Source organism: Clupea harengus, chromosome 17 (genome assembly GCF_900700415.2).
Source record: "Clupea harengus chromosome 17, Ch_v2.0.2, whole genome shotgun sequence".
Lineage (NCBI taxonomy): Eukaryota > Metazoa > Chordata > Actinopteri > Clupeiformes > Clupeidae > Clupea > Clupea harengus.
In genome coordinates, this window is record NC_045168.1 from 4,124,124 (window position 1) to 4,142,528 (window position 18,405).

The 18,405-nt window shown below is 46.7% G+C and overlaps 3 protein-coding genes across 8 annotated transcripts in view; 1 reads left to right on the forward strand and 2 right to left on the reverse strand.

Moving 5' to 3' along the window:
- Nucleotides 1-15,956, forward strand: part of LOC105890110 (centrosome and spindle pole-associated protein 1) — a 31,992-nt gene extending 16,036 nt beyond the window's left edge. For 5 of the 6 annotated variants that reach the window (XM_031583640.2, XM_031583644.2, XM_031583643.2 and 2 more), the window contains 11 exons: nucleotides 1,229-1,372; nucleotides 6,698-6,808; nucleotides 7,224-7,290; nucleotides 7,516-7,639; nucleotides 8,200-8,339; nucleotides 11,569-11,703; nucleotides 12,218-12,261; nucleotides 12,431-12,497; nucleotides 14,107-14,210; nucleotides 14,579-14,726; nucleotides 15,122-15,956. In XM_031583640.2, the coding sequence (XP_031439500.1) occupies nucleotides 1,229-1,372; nucleotides 6,698-6,808; nucleotides 7,224-7,290; nucleotides 7,516-7,639; nucleotides 8,200-8,339; nucleotides 11,569-11,703; nucleotides 12,218-12,261; nucleotides 12,431-12,497; nucleotides 14,107-14,210; nucleotides 14,579-14,726; nucleotides 15,122-15,333 (1,296 nt within the window). In that variant the 3' untranslated portion in view covers nucleotides 15,334-15,956. The remainder of the gene's footprint in view (nucleotides 1-1,228; nucleotides 1,373-6,697; nucleotides 6,809-7,223; nucleotides 7,291-7,515; nucleotides 7,640-8,199; nucleotides 8,340-11,568; nucleotides 11,704-12,217; nucleotides 12,262-12,430; nucleotides 12,498-14,106; nucleotides 14,211-14,578; nucleotides 14,727-15,121) is intronic. The other variant, XM_031583645.2, reaches the window with a different exon arrangement.
- On the reverse strand, nucleotides 1,779-5,746 carry LOC122133635 (uncharacterized protein K02A2.6-like). The gene is made up of 3 exons (XM_042710220.1): nucleotides 2,982-5,746; nucleotides 2,691-2,721; nucleotides 1,779-2,660 (listed from the first exon to the last, which is right to left on the reverse strand). The coding sequence occupies exons 1-3, from the start codon at nucleotides 5,449-5,451 to the stop codon at nucleotides 2,573-2,575; spliced, it is 2,589 nt and encodes an 862-aa protein (XP_042566154.1). The 5' UTR covers nucleotides 5,452-5,746; the 3' UTR covers nucleotides 1,779-2,572.
- A 499-nt stretch (nucleotides 15,957-16,455) lies between the features above and the next one.
- arfgef1 (ADP-ribosylation factor guanine nucleotide-exchange factor 1 (brefeldin A-inhibited)) overlaps nucleotides 16,456-18,405 on the reverse strand; it is a 64,414-nt gene continuing 62,464 nt past the window's right edge. Inside the window, exon 41 of the mRNA XM_031584413.2 lies at nucleotides 16,456-17,948. Within this exon, the coding sequence (XP_031440273.1) occupies nucleotides 17,769-17,948 (180 nt within the window). The 3' untranslated portion in view covers nucleotides 16,456-17,768. The remainder of the gene's footprint in view (nucleotides 17,949-18,405) is intronic.

Genomic DNA, 18,405 nt, shown 5'->3' on the forward strand with positions numbered 1-18,405 from the left:
TCACTTGTCACTCATGCCACTGACCATGGCATGTCAGCTTATCAGCCTTTTAGCAGTGAAAAGGAAATAAAGTTTTTTTTTTAAAAGATATATATTTTTTTCTGGGTTTTGTTATTCATTCTGTTAGTGCCTATGTAAGGGTTAAAATATCTGGGGGCATCCATCTTACACCTGACATGGAGCTTAGCTTAATTAGCCTAATGTCTTTTTGAGGCAGGAAGTGAGGGTGAATTTTTAGTTTTCTTTTTTTGCATTATATATTTTTTTTCAGGCATGCTAAGGTTGAAACATTATTTCTAGTGTCTACACATTATATAAAAGCACTTCTCTAACACCTATGAATATGGATTGTTTCGCAAACTCTGACCATATGAGAGAGACTAAAAGCCCTGGTAGAGCTCTTCATTGTCACTCCATTTGGTCATTAGTCAGAGCAGCCAGCTAGTGGTTAAAGGCTGTGGACGTCCCTTTTAGAGAATAAGGTTAGAGGAAGGACATAGACTCATCCCGGATCATCACTCAACCTTTGGCTGCTCTGATGCAAATGGATGGCCTCAGTGAGATTAGATGTGTTCTTTTAAAGACTCTTGGTCTCCAGGCAGAAGATGGCCGCGGTGCGGACGTGGCTCTGGTCCGGCCCAGTTCAGGCTCAGATCCGGTTGATCAGGCTCACGTCAGCACGGGCTCAACTCACAGATTACACGCTTGCCAACTCTCACGCTTTTGGCATGAGACACGCACTTTTATGTCCTGTCAAGAGCAGCACCGGCGGCACTCACAGTTTACGGCCTAACCCCTTGGGCACAGGAGCGACGCAGGAGAGAGACAAAGCCACCAGCTGCCGGTCATTTTTGGAGGGAGTTGGTGATTTATACCGACAAGAGACAAGTGGCCTTTGCATCGCCAACTAGGCAAGTGAAGATAGGCTAGAGGTCTATTTGATGCAGATACTGAGCGACATCACCCGTCGACCACCAATAGGAGTGAAGGCAGAAATATTACAGATGGGCGACACTACGCCCCCAAGTTCATCCCCCTTTAACATAGGCATGGGAGGCTGTTATGTTTTTTGTTTAGTTTTTTTGGTCATTCCTGTGACCTTTTAAGGTCGTTCAGTCATCTTTCTCTCCCCCTCCTTGTCCTCCTCCTCTTTCTCTCCTCCTTCTCCTCCTCCTCTTTCTCTCCTCCTCCTCCTCCCTCCTCTTTCTCTCCACCTCCTCCTCTGCAGCAAATAGCCAAGAACGAGGAGTTGGTGCGGCAGGCGGAGGAGAGGAGAAAAGAGGCGGAGAGGAAGAACAAGGAGGAAGATGACCGAGCCAGCGAGTCCCTGAGGTCGCAGTACGAGCGAGAGAGACAGACCCGACAGGAGGAGGTAAACGAGTAAAAGAGCAAGGGAACAAGTGTGCGAACCAGTGTTGCTGTTATCGCTTCAGATGAATCAGGCAAACAGCTTTCACATGGACCCCAGCCAGCTACACAGATGATGCACACAGACACTGATTACCCTCTCTGCATGAGATGATCTTCACATTCATGAAGATAAGCCAGAAAGGCAGCCTCATTCATATGCCATCTCATTCAGACTGTAATTAGTAAAGAAGTAAAGAAACGGTCCGGGAGCTCAACTGGGAGAATAAGAGAATAACACTATGCCAACACTAAAGAAGGAATAAGAATAACACTATGCCAACACTAAAGAGGGAGTAAGAATAACACTATGCCAACACTAAAGAGGGAGTAAGAATAACACTATGCCAACACTAAAGAGGGAGTAAGAATAACACTATGCCAACACTAAAGAGGGAGTAAGAATAACACTATGCCAACACTAAAGAGGGAGTAAGAATAACACTATGCCAACACTAAAGAAGGAATAAGAGAATAACACTATGCTAACACTAAAGGGAGAATAAGAGAATAACACTATGCTAACACTAAAGGGAGAATAAGAGAATAACACTATGCTAACACTAAAGGGAGAATAAGAGAATAACAATGGATAGGTGCTCTCAAGGGGAAACAGGGAGAGTAAATAGATGTGTGTATTGTGCCTATATACTCGGTACTCAAGGACACAACCATCAGGATGCAACTCGACAACTTTAATTATACTTCATCTCACACGTATATCATAACATCATACATCAGTGCGCCATCACCTGGCCATAGCCGGCCACTACATCTCCCCCTTTTAGATGAATGTTTAACTGCTTTGTCAGAACCTCAAGATGACAAAGTGCATTCAACAATATGGCTACTTTCCGGTTTCCTAACTTATCTTATAATTTCTGGAGTTCACTCAAATCCTTATTAAAACTTAAAAGTCTAAACTGAGAAACTAACAGAAGAAATTATACTTTACTGTAGCTATTGTATGAGATTACTCACTAGATGCATTAAATCAGAACATAGCTTTTCGACTAAACATTTCACTTTTTAAACTGAACATTATGACTTTTCTTTTGCTTTAACATCTTTTCTGTCCTCCGTAGTGTGTAGGTGTGTGTTTAGTGTTCAAAGGTCCAGTCTTTCAGGAGCCCTAGACAGTCTCCCTGACCTAGTCATTGACATGTCACCTGATGTTGGGGGCACTGGTACTTCCCTGAGGTGTGAACGGTTGCGTCGCAGCCGTCCTCCATCCGGGGTCTCCACCTCGTATGAGCGTGGTGTAGGTGCAGGGCCCACAACTGTCCCTCTGGTGCGTGTGGGTCTGATCCACACCTGCTTTCCCGACTGAAGAGGTGGCAGGGTTTGAGTGCGGTGTCTCCGGTTGAACGTTTGTTGCTGTTGCAGTTTCAACGCAGTGTCCTTTTCTCTGAATTCTTGGAGATCAGGCCACTGTGGTTGTAGCTGCAGCGGTGACACTGGGACTGGTGTTCTGAGTCTCCTCCCCATCAGTAGTTGTGCTGGGGAGGTCCCGTGTGCCAATGGAGTAGACCTGTAGGCCAGCAGAGCTTTGTGGAAATCTTCCTCTTTCTCTAAGAGAGACTTAACAGTTCTGACGGCCCGTTCAGCCTCCCCATTGCTGCGGGGATAACGGGGGCTGCTTGTCACATGTGTAAAGTCATAATCTCTTGCAAACTGAGAGAATTCATGACAGGAAAACTGAGGACCGTTGTCCGTGACTAGCACTTCTGGGCATCCATACCTAGCAAACACAGCTTTAAATCGTGCAATAGTCTGTTTAGCTGTTGTGCCTCCAGGTAGGGTGCAAACCTCAATATAGCGAGAGAAGTAGTCTATCATGACTAGATAGTTCCCATTCTGCCATTGGAAAAGATCTGCTGCGACCCTCTGCCATGGTCTGCTTGGGAGGTCAGTCGTGAGCAGAGGCTCGACAGGTGTTTGAGCTTCACGTGCACAAATCTCACATCTCTCGACCATCTGCTTTACAGCAGACGTGATGCCTGGCCACCAGACAGATTCTCTAGCCCTAGCTAGGCATTTGTTGATACCCTGATGTCCCTGGTGAAGTCTCTGTAGGATGTCAGGTCTCATGTGTTCAGGGATGATGAGTCTCTCACCTTTCATGAGCAGTCCTCCTCCTTCATGCAGGACTGACCTTTCAGGCCAGTAGGGCAACAGCAGCTCATGCATATCTCGTCTGTGTTCAGGCCAGCCGTTTGCAATGTGTCGACTGAGACGTTTGCAGGTGTTGTCAGAGGTTTGTGCGCTCTTAATTTGTTCCAGCTTTGTCGGTGTGGCTGGCAGGCTTTCTACTACACTGTCCAAGTAAGCTTTGCATTCCTTTTCCAGGTCTTGCTCCGCCTCCGTGGCTGTGGCTGGAAGAGGCGCTCTGGACAGAGCATCAGCTGTTATCAGGTTTTTACCTGGGACATGGATGATGTTGAAATTGAATCTGAGCAGCCTTAATCTGAATCTGATAATCCTCGGCGGAAGATCATCCAGTGCTCTGGACTTCAGGAGCGTTATGAGTGGCTTGTGATCTGTTCTTATAGTGAAATCTAGGCCGCTCAAGTATCCGCGCAGGCGCTCACATGCCCAGGTCGTAGCTAAAGCCTCTTTTTCTATTTGGGCATATCTTGACTCGGCTTTAGTCAAACTTCTTGAAATGAAGACGACAGGTCTCCACTCACCACCTAGCTGTTTTTGTGTTAAGACACCTCCTAGTCCATACGAAGAGGCATCCGCTGACACCATGGTTTCATGGTTTGGGCTGTATTGGGCTAACACCGTCTCTGACCCTAATTCTTTCTTAGTGTCCAGGAACGCTTTCTGTTGGGGTGCTCCCCATGTCCAGCTGTTCTCTGTCTTCAACAGATCGCGGATGGGCTTTGTCAAGTCAGGCAGGCGTGGTGAGAATTTCCCTACAAAGTTCACCATGCCCATGAAACGGCGAACATCTGCCACATCCTTCGGTTCAGGCATGTCACGGATCGCCTTTATCTTATCCGGGTCTGCTCTGATGCCCTGGGAGTTTATGACATGGCCCAGAAAACGGACTTCTGTCAGTGCGAACTGGCATTTTTCATTCAGAGTGAGCCCAGACTCTCTGAATTTCTGTAGCACCCTGTGCAGCCTATCGTCGTGTTCTGCCCGGTCCTTTCCTGTGATGAGGACATCATCAGCATGACATAGCACTCCGTCAATGCCATCAATCAGCTGGGAAATCCTCTTTTGAAAGTGCTCAGGGGCCGATGATATACCAAAAGGTAACCTCTTGAAGTAATATCGGCCCTCTGGTGTGATGAACGTGGTCAACAGCATTGAGTCTTGATGGAGCGGTACTTGCCAAAAGCCTGATGTTGCATCAAGCTTTGTGAAGACTCTGGCTCCTTCCAGCTTGGCCAGCGTCTCGTCCACTGCCGGTAAGATGTGTCTCTCTCTGATGACGCTCTCGTTCAAATGGGTTAAATCTACACAAATGCGTAGTTTCCCCGATGTTTTCACAATAGGGACCATGCCTGCGCACCATTCAGTTGGTTCTTCAACACGGGCTATGACCTCCATTTTCTCCATCCGGTCTAGTTCCTCTTTAACTTTGGCCCGGAGTGGGATGGCTACACGTCGTGGGGCAGAGAGGGCATAGGGTGGTGCATTGTCTTTCAGCTTAATTTTATATTCACCTTTAAGTTTACCTAGCCCTGTAAAGACATCTGCGTAGGTTGAGCGGAAGTGCGTCTCTGCATTGTCTATGCTATGGAGCTGAGGAATCATCTGCAGTCTGCGAATGGCTGGCAGGCCCAATAAGGGTGTGGTCAGGTCTTTCACAATGAACACCTCCTCCTCAATCTTTCTGTCGCCTCTCTGAATGACAGCATGCACTTTCCCTTTGACATCCAGAGGTTGACTGGCGGGGCCCAGCAGAGGTCTGCGTGTCACTGTGTAGCTGCCATATTTCTCCTGCGTGTATTCTGTTTCTGGGATAGCAGTCACAGATGCCCCCGTGTCCACTTTAAAGCACATCGGGCCACCATTTATGGTAAGCATTTCAGTCCATGTAGACGACTGTGGATAGTCAACAGCTCCCAAATAAGCAGCCACATAATCCTCCTCAATGGATTCTAGGTTTTGAGCTGATCTGCACACAGATGCAAAGTGTCCCCTCTTTTGACATTTTCTACATTCAGCATCTTTTGCTGGGCATTCAGTCCATACATGTGTAGGGGTTTTGCCACACTTCCCACACTGCTTTGGGCTGGTTGAGGCAGGCTGAGGCTGAAAACGGCTTACAAGTTGAGCAGAATTTTTCCTATAAGCCTGTCTCTTGCTATTGTAAGGCACTGCGTCTATTTGCTCTGGTGAATCGGCTGACCGGAGAACAATTTGCTGCTTTTTCACCTCTTCGTGCTGCTTCACTTGAACTATGGCTGTAGCTAAATCCAATTTTGGGTTGAGCTGCATTTTTTCAGACAATTTGGCATCACGTATCCCCACAACAATCCTGTCTCGGATCAGCTCTTCACGCAAGACGCCATATTTGCATTTTTTACCTCGTCATAGTCATTTTGTTTATCCTCAGCCAACTGCAATGAGCTCAGGATATCGTCAGCTTTATCACCCATTGTGTAAATGAGAGAATTCACCTGGTAAGCTTTGTCTTTGTCTTTCAATCCAGAAGCAAGCCTGAAGCGTTCGAATCTTTTAATCCATGCGGGCCACGAGCTTGGCTCGAAGTCGAAGGGTCCCGGTGGTGGGATGGTAAAAATGTGATCCATGCTGTGTGCTAGTAGCTTACCGCTAGCTTGATATTAGCTTTCACCGTCAAACTTTCTCTCTAGCGCCACACGTCACCGTCTTCACTCTCCACACCGTTAAACAAATCCAACTAGTTGTCTGTACCTCTAGACTCTGTCTGTCGCGGGTTATAAGCTTCTGACACCATGTATTGTGCCTATATACTCGGTACTCAAGGACACAACCATCAGGATGCAACTCGACAACTTTAATTATACTTCATCTCACACGTATATCATAACATCATATATCAGTGCGCCATCACCTGGCCATAGCCGGCCACTACAATGTGCTCCCTATATTATAAGTCAATTTGGGGAAAAGCATCTGTTTTTATGAATGGAGTAAATGGAAATGTAATGTAATTACATCAGCATGAATAGGGTTTGCCACCCCAATGAGTCACTCGGTGCTTGAGTAATTGTAGTTGTGGTTTTTCTAACACTCGCACACATCTCTCTCTCTCACTATCTCTCCCCCCCCAACCCCCCTTCTGAAGGTGAAGAGGGAACCGTCTCCTCCCATCCCAGCCCTGCAGAAGAAATTGGGGCACCAGCGTACCCCCAGACCCCCCTCCGCAGACAGCCGCCACTCAGCGAGCGCCTCCACGGTAAGCTGCTCGTCACCGTACCAGACCCCAGGCCTCAGAGCACTGGCACCTGTCAGTCAAAAAGAACTTTGTGTTTGCGAATGCTTGCCACTATTCCCCTCCAAAATCTCAAACAAACACCAATAGGCCTAAGTCCTAAAACTCTGCCTCTCAACCTGACTTCTACACCATTGCTTGTAGCACAACACCAGCTCCACTTTCATCATGCATTGGTCTGGGCTCGGTTAAACTTATTCCCACCCACTTTTGATTTAATATTACTCCGTGTTTGTGAAATCCATATCGTATTTCACTGGAGGAGGAGGAATTGACAGTTGTGTCTTTGAGCTGTATATGACGGTAAGGATTAATGCTGTGATTGTCATATCATGATGACTGACTTGTGTGTGGTTCCCCCCCCCCCCCCCCCCCCCAGGTTTGTTCCCTCTCTGCCCCCCACTCCCCACCTGTGCCTGCTCGGCGGAATCAGCTCCGAGCCAAAGGTAAACAAAGACACAATGATCCGAGATCAAACTAGATACTGTATTGTGTGTAAGAGAAATCGTCTGTGTTTGTGTTCCTCTGATAATGTCTGTGTCAGTAAGACATTTTTTTTGTATTTTCTTCCTAGAATGTAAGATGAACTGCATATAATATACAGTATGCTTATTGCATATATATAAGGGTGTATTGATGTTGTTATATTTGTGTGCATGTTTGTGTTTCAGAGGAGAAGCAGTCTGTGATCAGTGAGCTGTCTGCACTGAGCAGGCAGTTACGCAATGAGCAGAGAAGGCTGGAGAGACAGAGACTGCAGACGGAGAGAGAAGACATGTTCACCCCGCCCGATAGGTACACACACACACACACACACACTGCGGAGAGCAAACATACACATGAACACAAACAGACATTCACAGCTTCTGCAGACCGAGAGAGAAGACCATTACAGAGAGAGACACACGCACACACACACATACACAATCTCTCTCACACATATAAGGAACACACATGCACATACAGAGCCCATCCAGAGCACAGTCACATATCAACATGTGCATAGACAGATACACTAAGGTTCTCTTCTACATAAACGTATAAATGAGCTGTACAGTGACCACTGCATGTCTGGCTGCTTGTCAGAGACTGTAAGCGGCTTATGCTGTGGACCAACCCTCCTCTCATCCTGACTCATAAAGCCCTGAGGTGTCTCCCTCTCTCCTCCTACAGCACAAAGACTACAGACTGCAGCCCATCCCAATACACTTCACTGCTCACTAGTCATGGCTGCAGAGTATCTTTTGTTTGTTAGTATATTTGTCATGAAGCGGTTTCCCTGCAGCGAGTCACAATGTGTGTTTTTGTCAGCTCAGAGAGTGTTTTTGTGTGACACTGTGGATTTTTGCTCTCAGGCATAGAGAGCGCCCTCCGGTGGACGTGTTTGATATGGCGCGACTCCGCATGCAGGTGTCGGCCAAGGTGCCATCCTCCAGAACACAGGGGCCAGTTAACGTCCAGAACATCCACGACTTTAACAAGCTCAAGTACAGAGGTACTGCCAGTCCACACACACACACACACACACACACACACAAAAACACACACACACACACACACACACACACACATAGATACAGACACACACACATTCGCAGTCTCAAAACACATACACAACTGACTTGGACACTCTCTCTTTACACATTTAAATATACATTAAACACACACGAGCATGTCTGACATTTTTGCAATAGGTTAAAATAAGCATGGTCTAGAGTTCTGAATGTCGATATCTCAGCCCATCCCAGTCGTGGTGTTGGTGTAGCGTGCATCATAAGTGTGTTAATGGTGTGTCTGTAGCCTCTCCTCTCCTCTCCTCTATGCATTATTCTACGCCCTGCACTCCTATGATATGCCACCCTCTGAGGTTGGAACCCAGCCAAAGCCATTCACCGACTCAATTGACCCCTTCCCATTGACCCCTAGCAGCTTTCCACACATATATACACACACACACACACACACACACACACACACACACACACACTTGCTCACACACATGCGCATACACACAGAGATCCAAACACTGCTATATTTCTTGAAATGGACTGCTGCCAAGGGAGGCCGTTCATCACACCCACCATCTGCTCTGAAAACTCTTAACCAAATTACACTTTTACTGTGTTTCTGGGCTCAGAGTCAGAGGGGCGTGCTTGCGTGCGTGCGTGCGTGTGTGTGTGTGTGTGTGTGTCTCAAGCAGACACCTACAGTCCTAATACCGCCAACACAAACTTCGGTTTTTCCTTCTCCCTTCTTCCCCTCACCCATGTACACACACACTTCTATATATCGTTATTTGTGCGCACACACACACACACACCGAAATCCATTCCAGGGCTCTGTCTGTCAGAAGGTCTACTGCGTGTGTGCACGGACATGTATATGTTACTGTGTGTGTGTGTGTGCGCCCGCGCGCCTGTGCCTATGTGTATGTTGGGCCTTCACTCTCTCTGCACCTATCAGCCCTGCTCTCTCTCATATGAAACGGGTCAGACAGTAGGCCAGGCTCCCTCCTTCTCCGTACGGCTCCCACGCCTCTTCAATTTAATTTTATACAGCGCCAATAACAATTGAAGGTGTCTCTAGGCGATTTACTGAGCCTAGGGCCTGAACCCCTCAGGGCAAGCACTAAGGCGACTGGGGCAAGGAAAAACTCCCTTTTAACAGGAAGAATCTTTAAGCAGAACCTCAGCTCAAAGGGGGGACCCATCTGCTTGGGGCTGGCTGGGTGAAGAGATTGAGATAGTGAAGAGATGGGGAGGGAGTAGAGAAGAAGAGAGAATCAGGAGCAAGCAGGTGGATTCATATACGTATCAGAGGATGAAACACATTGCACACGTGCAACATATGTACATGATGCATACATGTTTCCAGGAAACATAAAAGAAGGTATATATTTGAAATAGTCTGCATTCAATGTATTGGTTGTAGAACCAGTAATTGGTTGCAGATCTCTTCCCCCTTACTGTGCCAAGGAGCTAAGCAACACCCCTCCCCCCATAAACCAGCTGGACTGGACTGACCTCTGACCTCTCTGTGCCTGTAGGAGGTGGCAGCACACACACTAAACCCATACAGCTGTAGGCAGCTCCAGTCTCTGTAGGCACATGAGTTTGGACTGAGGCAGCGGTTCCCTAACTTTTGAAACTACGCTATTCACTTGAGGAGTGGGTCTGCCTCTCTGCACACAGGCTGTGTGTGTGTGTGTGTGTGTGTGTGTGTGTGTGTGTGTGTGTGTGTGTGTGTGTGTGTGTGTGTGTGTGTGTGTGTGTGTGTGTGTGTGTGTGTGTGTGTGTGTGTGTGCGCCACCCTTTTGGAAACCCTGGCCTAAGCACTCAAGGGTGTGTCTGTGCCTTCCTGCCTGACATGGGAGCTAATGGGCCTGGGAATGAGTGACCGGGCAGGAAGTGATTGTGCTGTCTTACGGCAGACTGGACGGCAGAGAGGGAGATGGTTGGGCCGTTGGCATGGTGAAGCGGGAAAGATGGCTGTGAGTGACAGCGCTGTCAGGCTTCATTTAGATTCAGAGAGTCTTTCAAGCGTGAGGGGAAAGAGAGAGTGTGTGTGTGTAAGTGTGTGAGAGAGGGGAAAGAGAGAGTGTGTGTGTGTGTGTGTATAAGTGTGTGAGAGAGGGGAAACTAATGATTGCCACACTGTCCATCTTCTCTCTCGCATTGACTTCTTTCGGCCCATGTCTGTCAGTGCTGCGGTGACAAATAACACATAAGCCAGCGCTCCATGCTCTGTCATGTCTCTGTCCTTCAGCCTCACTCTCCACCTCTCTCTCTCTCTCTCTCTCTCTCGCTCGCTCGCTCGCTCGCTCTCTTTTTTTTTTCTCTCTCTCTCTTTTTTTTTCTCTCTCACTGGCACTCAGTCACTCCTGCCTGTTTGATGTCCTTCCTTCCTATTCCTTTATCTTTTACCTTTCTATTATTTATCCTTCTAATTCGCTTTTTTTTTTTTATAACCTTTTTCTGTCTTACTCATGGTCTCTCCTGACCCCCCCCCCCCCCCCCCCCCCCCCTCTCCATATCTCTCTCCCTCTATCTCCCTCTCCATCGCTCTCCCTCTCTCATCATCGCCGCCTCGGGCGTTTAAAAGCGCTGAGTCATGTTCTGACTCCAGCAGAGGGCCAGGCAGGCAGGCAGGCAGGCAGGCAGCCCAGTGAAATCTCAGTGCCTCAGTCCCTCTCTAATCACTGGCTCAGGCCATCCTGCCTTGGTTGCTGATGAGGGCTCCCGTCTGTCCTCAGAGCACCCCGCTCAACAGCTACCATGTTGGCTCATTGGCTGGCTGAAAGGGGGAAGTCCTCTCTGATTGGCTGGACTTTTCTGCACCCGGCGGCAGAACTCTGTTGGCGTGAGCTGCTGATGCCTGGTTCATAACTCAGCCCTGTGTGACTGTGTCAGCAGGGTGTGTGTGTGTGAGAGAGGGAGAGTATGACCGTTGGTGATTGTGCCCAACTTTGTGTCTGCAAGTATGAACACGCAAGCTTGTGTTTGTGTGTGTGTGTGTATGTGTGTGTGTGTGTGTGTGTGTGTGTGTGTGTGTGTGTGTGTGTGTGTGTGTGTGTGTGTGTGTGTGTGTGTGTGTGTGTGTGTGTGTGTGTGTGTGTGTGTGTGTGTGTGTGTGAATGTGTATCTGTATCTGTAGCCCATAGAGTGTCTGTGACTGTATTTCTGTCTGACTGTATTTCTGTATGTGTCTGTGTGTGTGTGCTGTAGACAGTGCGTCCCGTGAGGAGGTGCGTCAGGCGTACCCAGACCCCCCGTGTGATGATCCCAGCCTGGAGCTCCAGCAGCAGGCTCTGCTACGCCAGCAACAACACAAGATCAACAACATGAGGAAAGAGAAACCAGGTTAGAGACACACACACACACACACGCACACGCACACAGACACACACAGACACACAAATATCCTTCCTATAATATGACTACCTGAATGACATGCTCTGGGCACTTGTGCACATGCTGCTCTTTTTGTTTCTCTTCTACACTGAACACACACACACACACACACACACACACACACACACACACACACACACACACACACACACACACACACACACACACACACACACACACACACACACACACACAGAGAGTCTTTACCTTTGTCTGTATTTTACTAAGTAGTCCCTCTTTCTATGTTTCCCTTTGTGTCTCTGTCTCATATTCATACATGCATAGATCTTCATATATACTATAAATAGTTAAATAGTCATAGTTTCATTTCTTTTTTCATTATTCATATTATTATTTCTGACTGAATTTGTTCATTCTTGCACACACGCACGCACACACGCACGCACACACTCATACACACCTGCGCTGGTCACTCATTCACCTGCCCCTCTCCTCTCTGCAGATTACTTCAATCTCTCAACTCCATTCAAGCCGCCCCGTCGTCAGGTAAGTGGGACCCACATCCCCGTGTAGCTTCATTCTATCGCCCCATCCTTCCTGTCCTGGGTTGGCTACCACTTCCAGACAACCGACACCCCCCACCCCCCAAGCACTGACTTTCTCTGAGGAAGAGTGTGTTGCTGACATGATACTTTCACTGATGTGTTTTCTGCAGGTGGAGGTGGAGTCTGTTCAAGATGGCTCCAGACCTGCACTTCTGCAGTCAGAGAGTGCCTTTATTGGTGAGCAAGTGTGTGTGGTTGTGGTTGTGGGTGTGTGTGTGTGTGACTCTGTTTGTGTGGTTGTGTGTGTGTGTGTGTGTGTGTGACTCTGTTTGTGTGGTTGTGTGTGTGTGACTCTGTTTGTGTGGTTGTGTGTGTGTGACTCTGTTTGTGTGAGTCTGTGTGGTTGTGTGTGTGTCTCTGTTTGTGTGTGTGTGACTCTGTTTGTGTGGTTGTGTGTGTGTGACTCTCTGTTTGTGTGTGTGTGTGTGTGTGTGTGACTCTGTTTGTGTGAGTCTATGTGGTTGTGTGTGTGTGACTCTCTGTTTGTGTGAGTCTGTGTGTGTGTGTGACTGTTTGTGTGAGTCTGTGTGGTTGTTTGTGTGAGTCTGTGTGGTTTTGGGTGTGTGGAGCCGGTGTTTTGGAACAACCAACTCTGGAGATGAGTTGAAACTGAGAGGTGAGAGGAGAGCTGCTGTTTTAAATGGAGGAGTAAGTAGAGTCAGTATTAGCCCGTGATTCCACTCACCCACCCCTTCACTCATCAAGCTTCCTCTGGCTCTGATGGATCTGATGACTCGAGGGCTTTGCAAGGGGAATTCAGGAACCCATGGTGCAGTTTCCACTTCCACTTTCAGACATGTTAAACAGGCAGTGAATGAGAGGGCAAAATGCATCTAATAGGAGAGGGGTGGGGAAGAGGGAGAAACCAAGAAAAAGATGAGTGTGATTTGTTTGTTTGTGTGTGTTCAGACGTAGCGCTGTGTTCAGACGTTACACTGTCCAGAGCGCTGTTTCATGAAGAAAAGAAACGCTGTTCCAAAATGTAGTTGACAGCGTCTTTTATTACATAACAATTTATCTAGAGTGCTAATCTAGAGTTAACACTAACCAGAAACTCTTGAATGGTGAATATCGGTAATACAGTTTAACTGCAGTTCACTGTGCTCTTGAGTTGAACAGACACACAGAAAATGAGGAACATTCAAACACACACACACACAAAGACATATGGTGCATATGCATACGTTTCTCCACTCCGCTACCTCCTCAATGTTTGGTGGTTGTTATGGGAAACAAGTTTTTTTCCCCTATGAATTTGAACTGATTTTCAACTGAAAAAGATGTACTGAGCTGCAGAAAAAAAATGCCGGTGACTGTTGAACAAAAAGCCCTCTGGACGTTTTTGAAAACACATAGGATTATTATGTAAAACAGAAGCTGACACCTTCAAAAAAGACGTTACATGTGAACATCTCCTACGAGCCCTGAAATGGATTTTTGTGTGTGTGTGTGTGTGTGTGCGTGCGTGCGTGCGTGCGTGCGTGCGTGCGTGCGTGCGTGCGTGCGTGGCCCCCCTGCTAAGAGCCTTGTCAATAAGACATGGCGGCACTCCACAGTGTCACCAAGGAGCCCGTGGCATACTGACTCCAGAGATGATGGGAGACGTGATGGCCATAGAGCTGTCGGCCAGAGGGCACGGGTGGGGGGGGAGTGGGGGTCACTACAGGATGGACGTGACTGGTCAGAGTGAGATGCAGATGGCTGATGTCTCTTTTCTCGTGTGTGTGTGTGTCGTCTGTGTCTGTGTGTGTGTGTGACTGACTGACCTGAATGTTTCCCTCTTCAGACTCCCACGAGGGTGAGTTCCTCGAGTCCCGAGTGGAGCGGCGAGAGAGGCAGAGCTCAGCGCGGGAGAGGAGGCGATTGGCTCGGAGGATGGAGTTTGAGGAAGTAAGACCGTCTCCTCTCTAAGCCAGTCTGAAGCATTGTGTTACTGGCTTCCATTACTCTACCAAGGCATAACTCTCTCTCCAGGTCCTGTCTGCTATGACATGCATGTTTGGTCCTATTATATATCTGTGTGGAGTGCAATTATTTAATCAAAGTTAAATAAGTAGTAGAAAGCCATTTTTCTCCATGAAAGCCATGAAAAGTATGGGGACAAGTGAGCTAAATGATGTGTGTAAGTCCTCACACTGTCCTGTCCTCTGTGTGTGTGTGTGTGTGTGTGTGTGTGTGTGTGTGTGTGTGTGTGTGTGTGTGTGTGTGTGTGTGTGTGTGTGTGTGTGTCCTCACACTGTCCTATCCTGTGTGTGCAGGATCTGGATGCTCCGCCTGGGCAGAGTGAGGCAGACAGACAGACGGACACAGAGTCTCTCCGCAGCCTGAACGTGGAGAGGGTGAGGGAGCGCAACCAGCAGAGGATGAGACGACTGGAGGGCATGAGCAAGCAGAGCGCCCTATCAGGTCAGGAGGAAGGGGAGATAGAGGGGACAGGCTGACTGTGTTTGTTTATTTGTTTGTTTGGTTGGTTTATAGAGTGGTTAATTGTTGTTGTTTTTGTTATCGGTTCACCTTGGTTTATAGGACTTATTTGGTTTAACTCGGCAGTGTTCTTCAGTGATGGGGATGTGATATGTAACACTTGTACATGCACCTTACTTTAGTTTATCATGTTTGGTTATATATATATATATATATCAAAAATGATCACAATCACCATGATCATGTTTAAAAAGAGTATAAAATGGCTGACAGTTGTCCTGGTGCCATTTGACTGAGCCAAGCAGGCTTGGTGTATGTGCATTTGCAGGCCACCTGAGAGTGAGGCTTTAACGTTGCGACTGATATTATTCTTACAGGTGAGCTGTTCGCTGACGAGGATGACGAGTTCTGGCAGCCGCCTTCCCCTCCCGCTCTGGACAGGCGTGTCTCCGTGGATACGGTTGCCACAGAGCCCTGGCTGAGACCCAGCACCACGGAAACCCTGAAGAATTTCCTGGCGGGGCGAAGACCGCTCAGCAAGGAACCCGTGACTGAGGACTGGGAGGGTCCCTCCACGTACCACGGGTGACCCCAGAACAGCCACCCTAACCTTAAACCCAGGTGCCTGAGGCCTGCCGCCTACCAAGGCTGGTCCCAGATCACCTACGCTGGAGCCTGAGGCCTCTATTGACCAGTAGAGTTTGCACTGTATTCATGAGCCATTGACCCTGTTGCGCATAACCTCAGAGCCAAAGAACACTGTTATTATTTAACGTCCAGATACCAGACCTTTAATATCTGTCTGTTTAGTGTCTGTTAACTTTCTCTTTTAAATATGCCTGTTGCTGTTAATTTAATTCGTATTTTCTCATGTGTGCTAAAAATGGACTGTCACTCGTAGCCTAAGCAGGTTGATGCCCCTGGTCCACTGGCGACAGGAATAGCATCAGCGAGTGTGCGTGGCCTTCAGTACAAATCATTCACCTCAACCTCCTGTGCTTTTGTTTGTTTGTGTGCCTGCGTGCAAAACCTTGTTCTTGTTCCCTCTCTCTATTGTTGGTGCCTCTTCTACTGCACGAATGTCATGAAGAAATATTTTACAGACCAATTTTGTGGGTTTTTTAATGTGCTTTTCATGTTTTTAGGAAAAGAATCAACATTAATCTATTCAGATGTTTATTAGATGAAATAAAAGCCTATTTTTAATAATGTTTTTTGAGATTGAATCATTGGTAATTATTATGACCATTACGGTATATGAATGGTTATAAAGTGACTAATAAGTACAGCTGTTTTCAACCACTGCTCTGATAACATTTACATTTAGTAATTTAGCAGGCGCTTTTATCCAACACACCCAGTTGTTGCTGGCATGTCACTGGCTAACCCCTGAGAATGTAAACAACTGGAGTTATTATGAAGAGGGCAGCAGGTTAGATTTGATACCCGACGCTTAGGTCTGTTGACAGTTTCTCACACTAGACTAGAGCTGTGTGTGTGTGTGTCTACGTCTACTTTTTCTCCACTGACTTGGGGGACTGATTTCTTTTGGCATTACTGTTGGGCAAAAGTCTCATTTTATCACTAGGTTTATAGAGGAATAGCCAGTTAGATTGAAAGCGTTACTTTGAGACGGATCAAGAGACTATGGTAAAGACAAACCATAAAATCCACACGTGTTGAAGTAATCCATTACAACAGCACAAATAAACCAAGTTCAAAAACTTTATTGACCTATGACCTGATTAGAATGCTTCGGATGATAACCAGCTTTGTACAGAATGTTGTACAGGCTTATTTTTTTCCACATAGAAAACTTTACAGTGCTGTACCATTATACATTTCTTCAGTTCACCCAAACCAGGAATGCTTCAGATCCACACGTCACCATCATCAAATGCTTGAAGCGCAGCTAACATTTCATATGTTCTATACATACAACCCACCCCCAAAACCAAAAAAAAACAGAAGATTTAAATATATTAAATTTTTTCTTAATTTGTACACATACAGTGAAACCTACTTCAAACAGGGATACATACCAGTGAAATCAGATGCAGTTCACACACTTCAGCTCTTTGTTGTTTTTCCGAAGTTCCAGTTTTCAAGAGAATCCCAGATGCGGACTTAAGGACATTTTCTCTTACTTAAAAAAGTGTCAGTATATATAAAATGGAATAATTTAACTGATCAGTTTATATCGTAGCAATCAATTAGAAATATCATTGGACAATCGGGGAGAAATGGCATAGTTAAATAAATTATCACAAAAGTAAAAATCTCCAGTGCATTTTGATAAAGAAAACAAGTGCAGCAAAAATTCAGAGAAACCAAAACAAAAAAATACAGAAATAAAATCTAGTGTTATGAGATTATTTTACAAAGCTGCATTTCTGTACAACTAGTTTCATCCAAGGAGCTATCAATGCTAATGTTACCCATTAGCGATGCAAAACACAAATTAGGATCGTCAAGTAACAAACGTTACTTGTTGGAACTAATCATTGATCATTTGCTTGATGTTTGAAACCTTTTTCATTCAGGATAACTTTTTTAAGATAATGTCAAGACATAGCAAGAAACACCTCTGTTTTAATATGCCAGCCTTCTGAAGTGTTTCATAAATCATGTAATTTGAATAGTTGTCATTATATTCATCGGTATGATCCTTTAGATGATATATGCTACTGTACAAAGCGTGACCATTAGTTCAGCCAAGGGGATGTGTCTCCCCAACCCAGATTCTGTGATATTCTCGAGGCAAAGACTCCAGGGAAATTCCGATACGTTCTAGAAGGTTTTCTGGAAAACTGCTGAGTGATGAAGAGGGGGAGCAGGCAGTGGATGAAGTCCAATCTGGTAGGGGCTCCTTAGCGCCCTCCAGTGGTTGGGGGAAAGAAACGACAAGAACCGTTTGGACGGGTAGATCGAAGCGGGTTGTGGTTTGGTTTATAATGGGTTTTCTGTGTAGGAGTTCTGGGGGTGGGGGGAACGGGGGGGCTCCTCTGATGTCTGTAGAAGGTTCTAGACCTCTTGGGTAGCGTCCTCAGTTGTTCCCTGCGCAGCTTTAGGCAGCTGGGCAATTTGGAACACTATTCCAATTCTCAAGAAGAACTTCCGCAGCACGGCCCGAATCTCCGGAATCAGGTCAAACTGCATGATTTCACACAGCAGGGGGTAGTACCGACTGGCATGGGCTTTGAACTGTGGAAAACACACACACGTCACACACACACACACACACACACATCAGACACGTACACACACACACACACACACCCCATAACGAAAATCAGCATTCATTTAAATTCAAAATTTAAACATTATTCTTGTGCAGGTATAATTCAATCAAAGCCTCATGTCTGCTCATGTCATGTTTGTCGACCTCTCACAACGTCGGTGAGAAACATTCTCGCTGCTACGCGTGAGCCCCGTACTTCATTAGCAGTCTAATTGAGCTTGATCGGAAAGAGCGGTTGATTACTCAGTGATGACATTTGTGTACGGTGCCACTTCTGAGCCGCCAAGGAGGAGGTAGAGGGAAGCAGGAACGCCCCGCAGAGCCACAAAAATGATCTTGTGTCCTCAGAGAGGCTTCCTCTCTCCTCCCTGCAGCTCAGCACCAGTGCCCTGAAATCATCTCGTGATCCCAACAGAGATC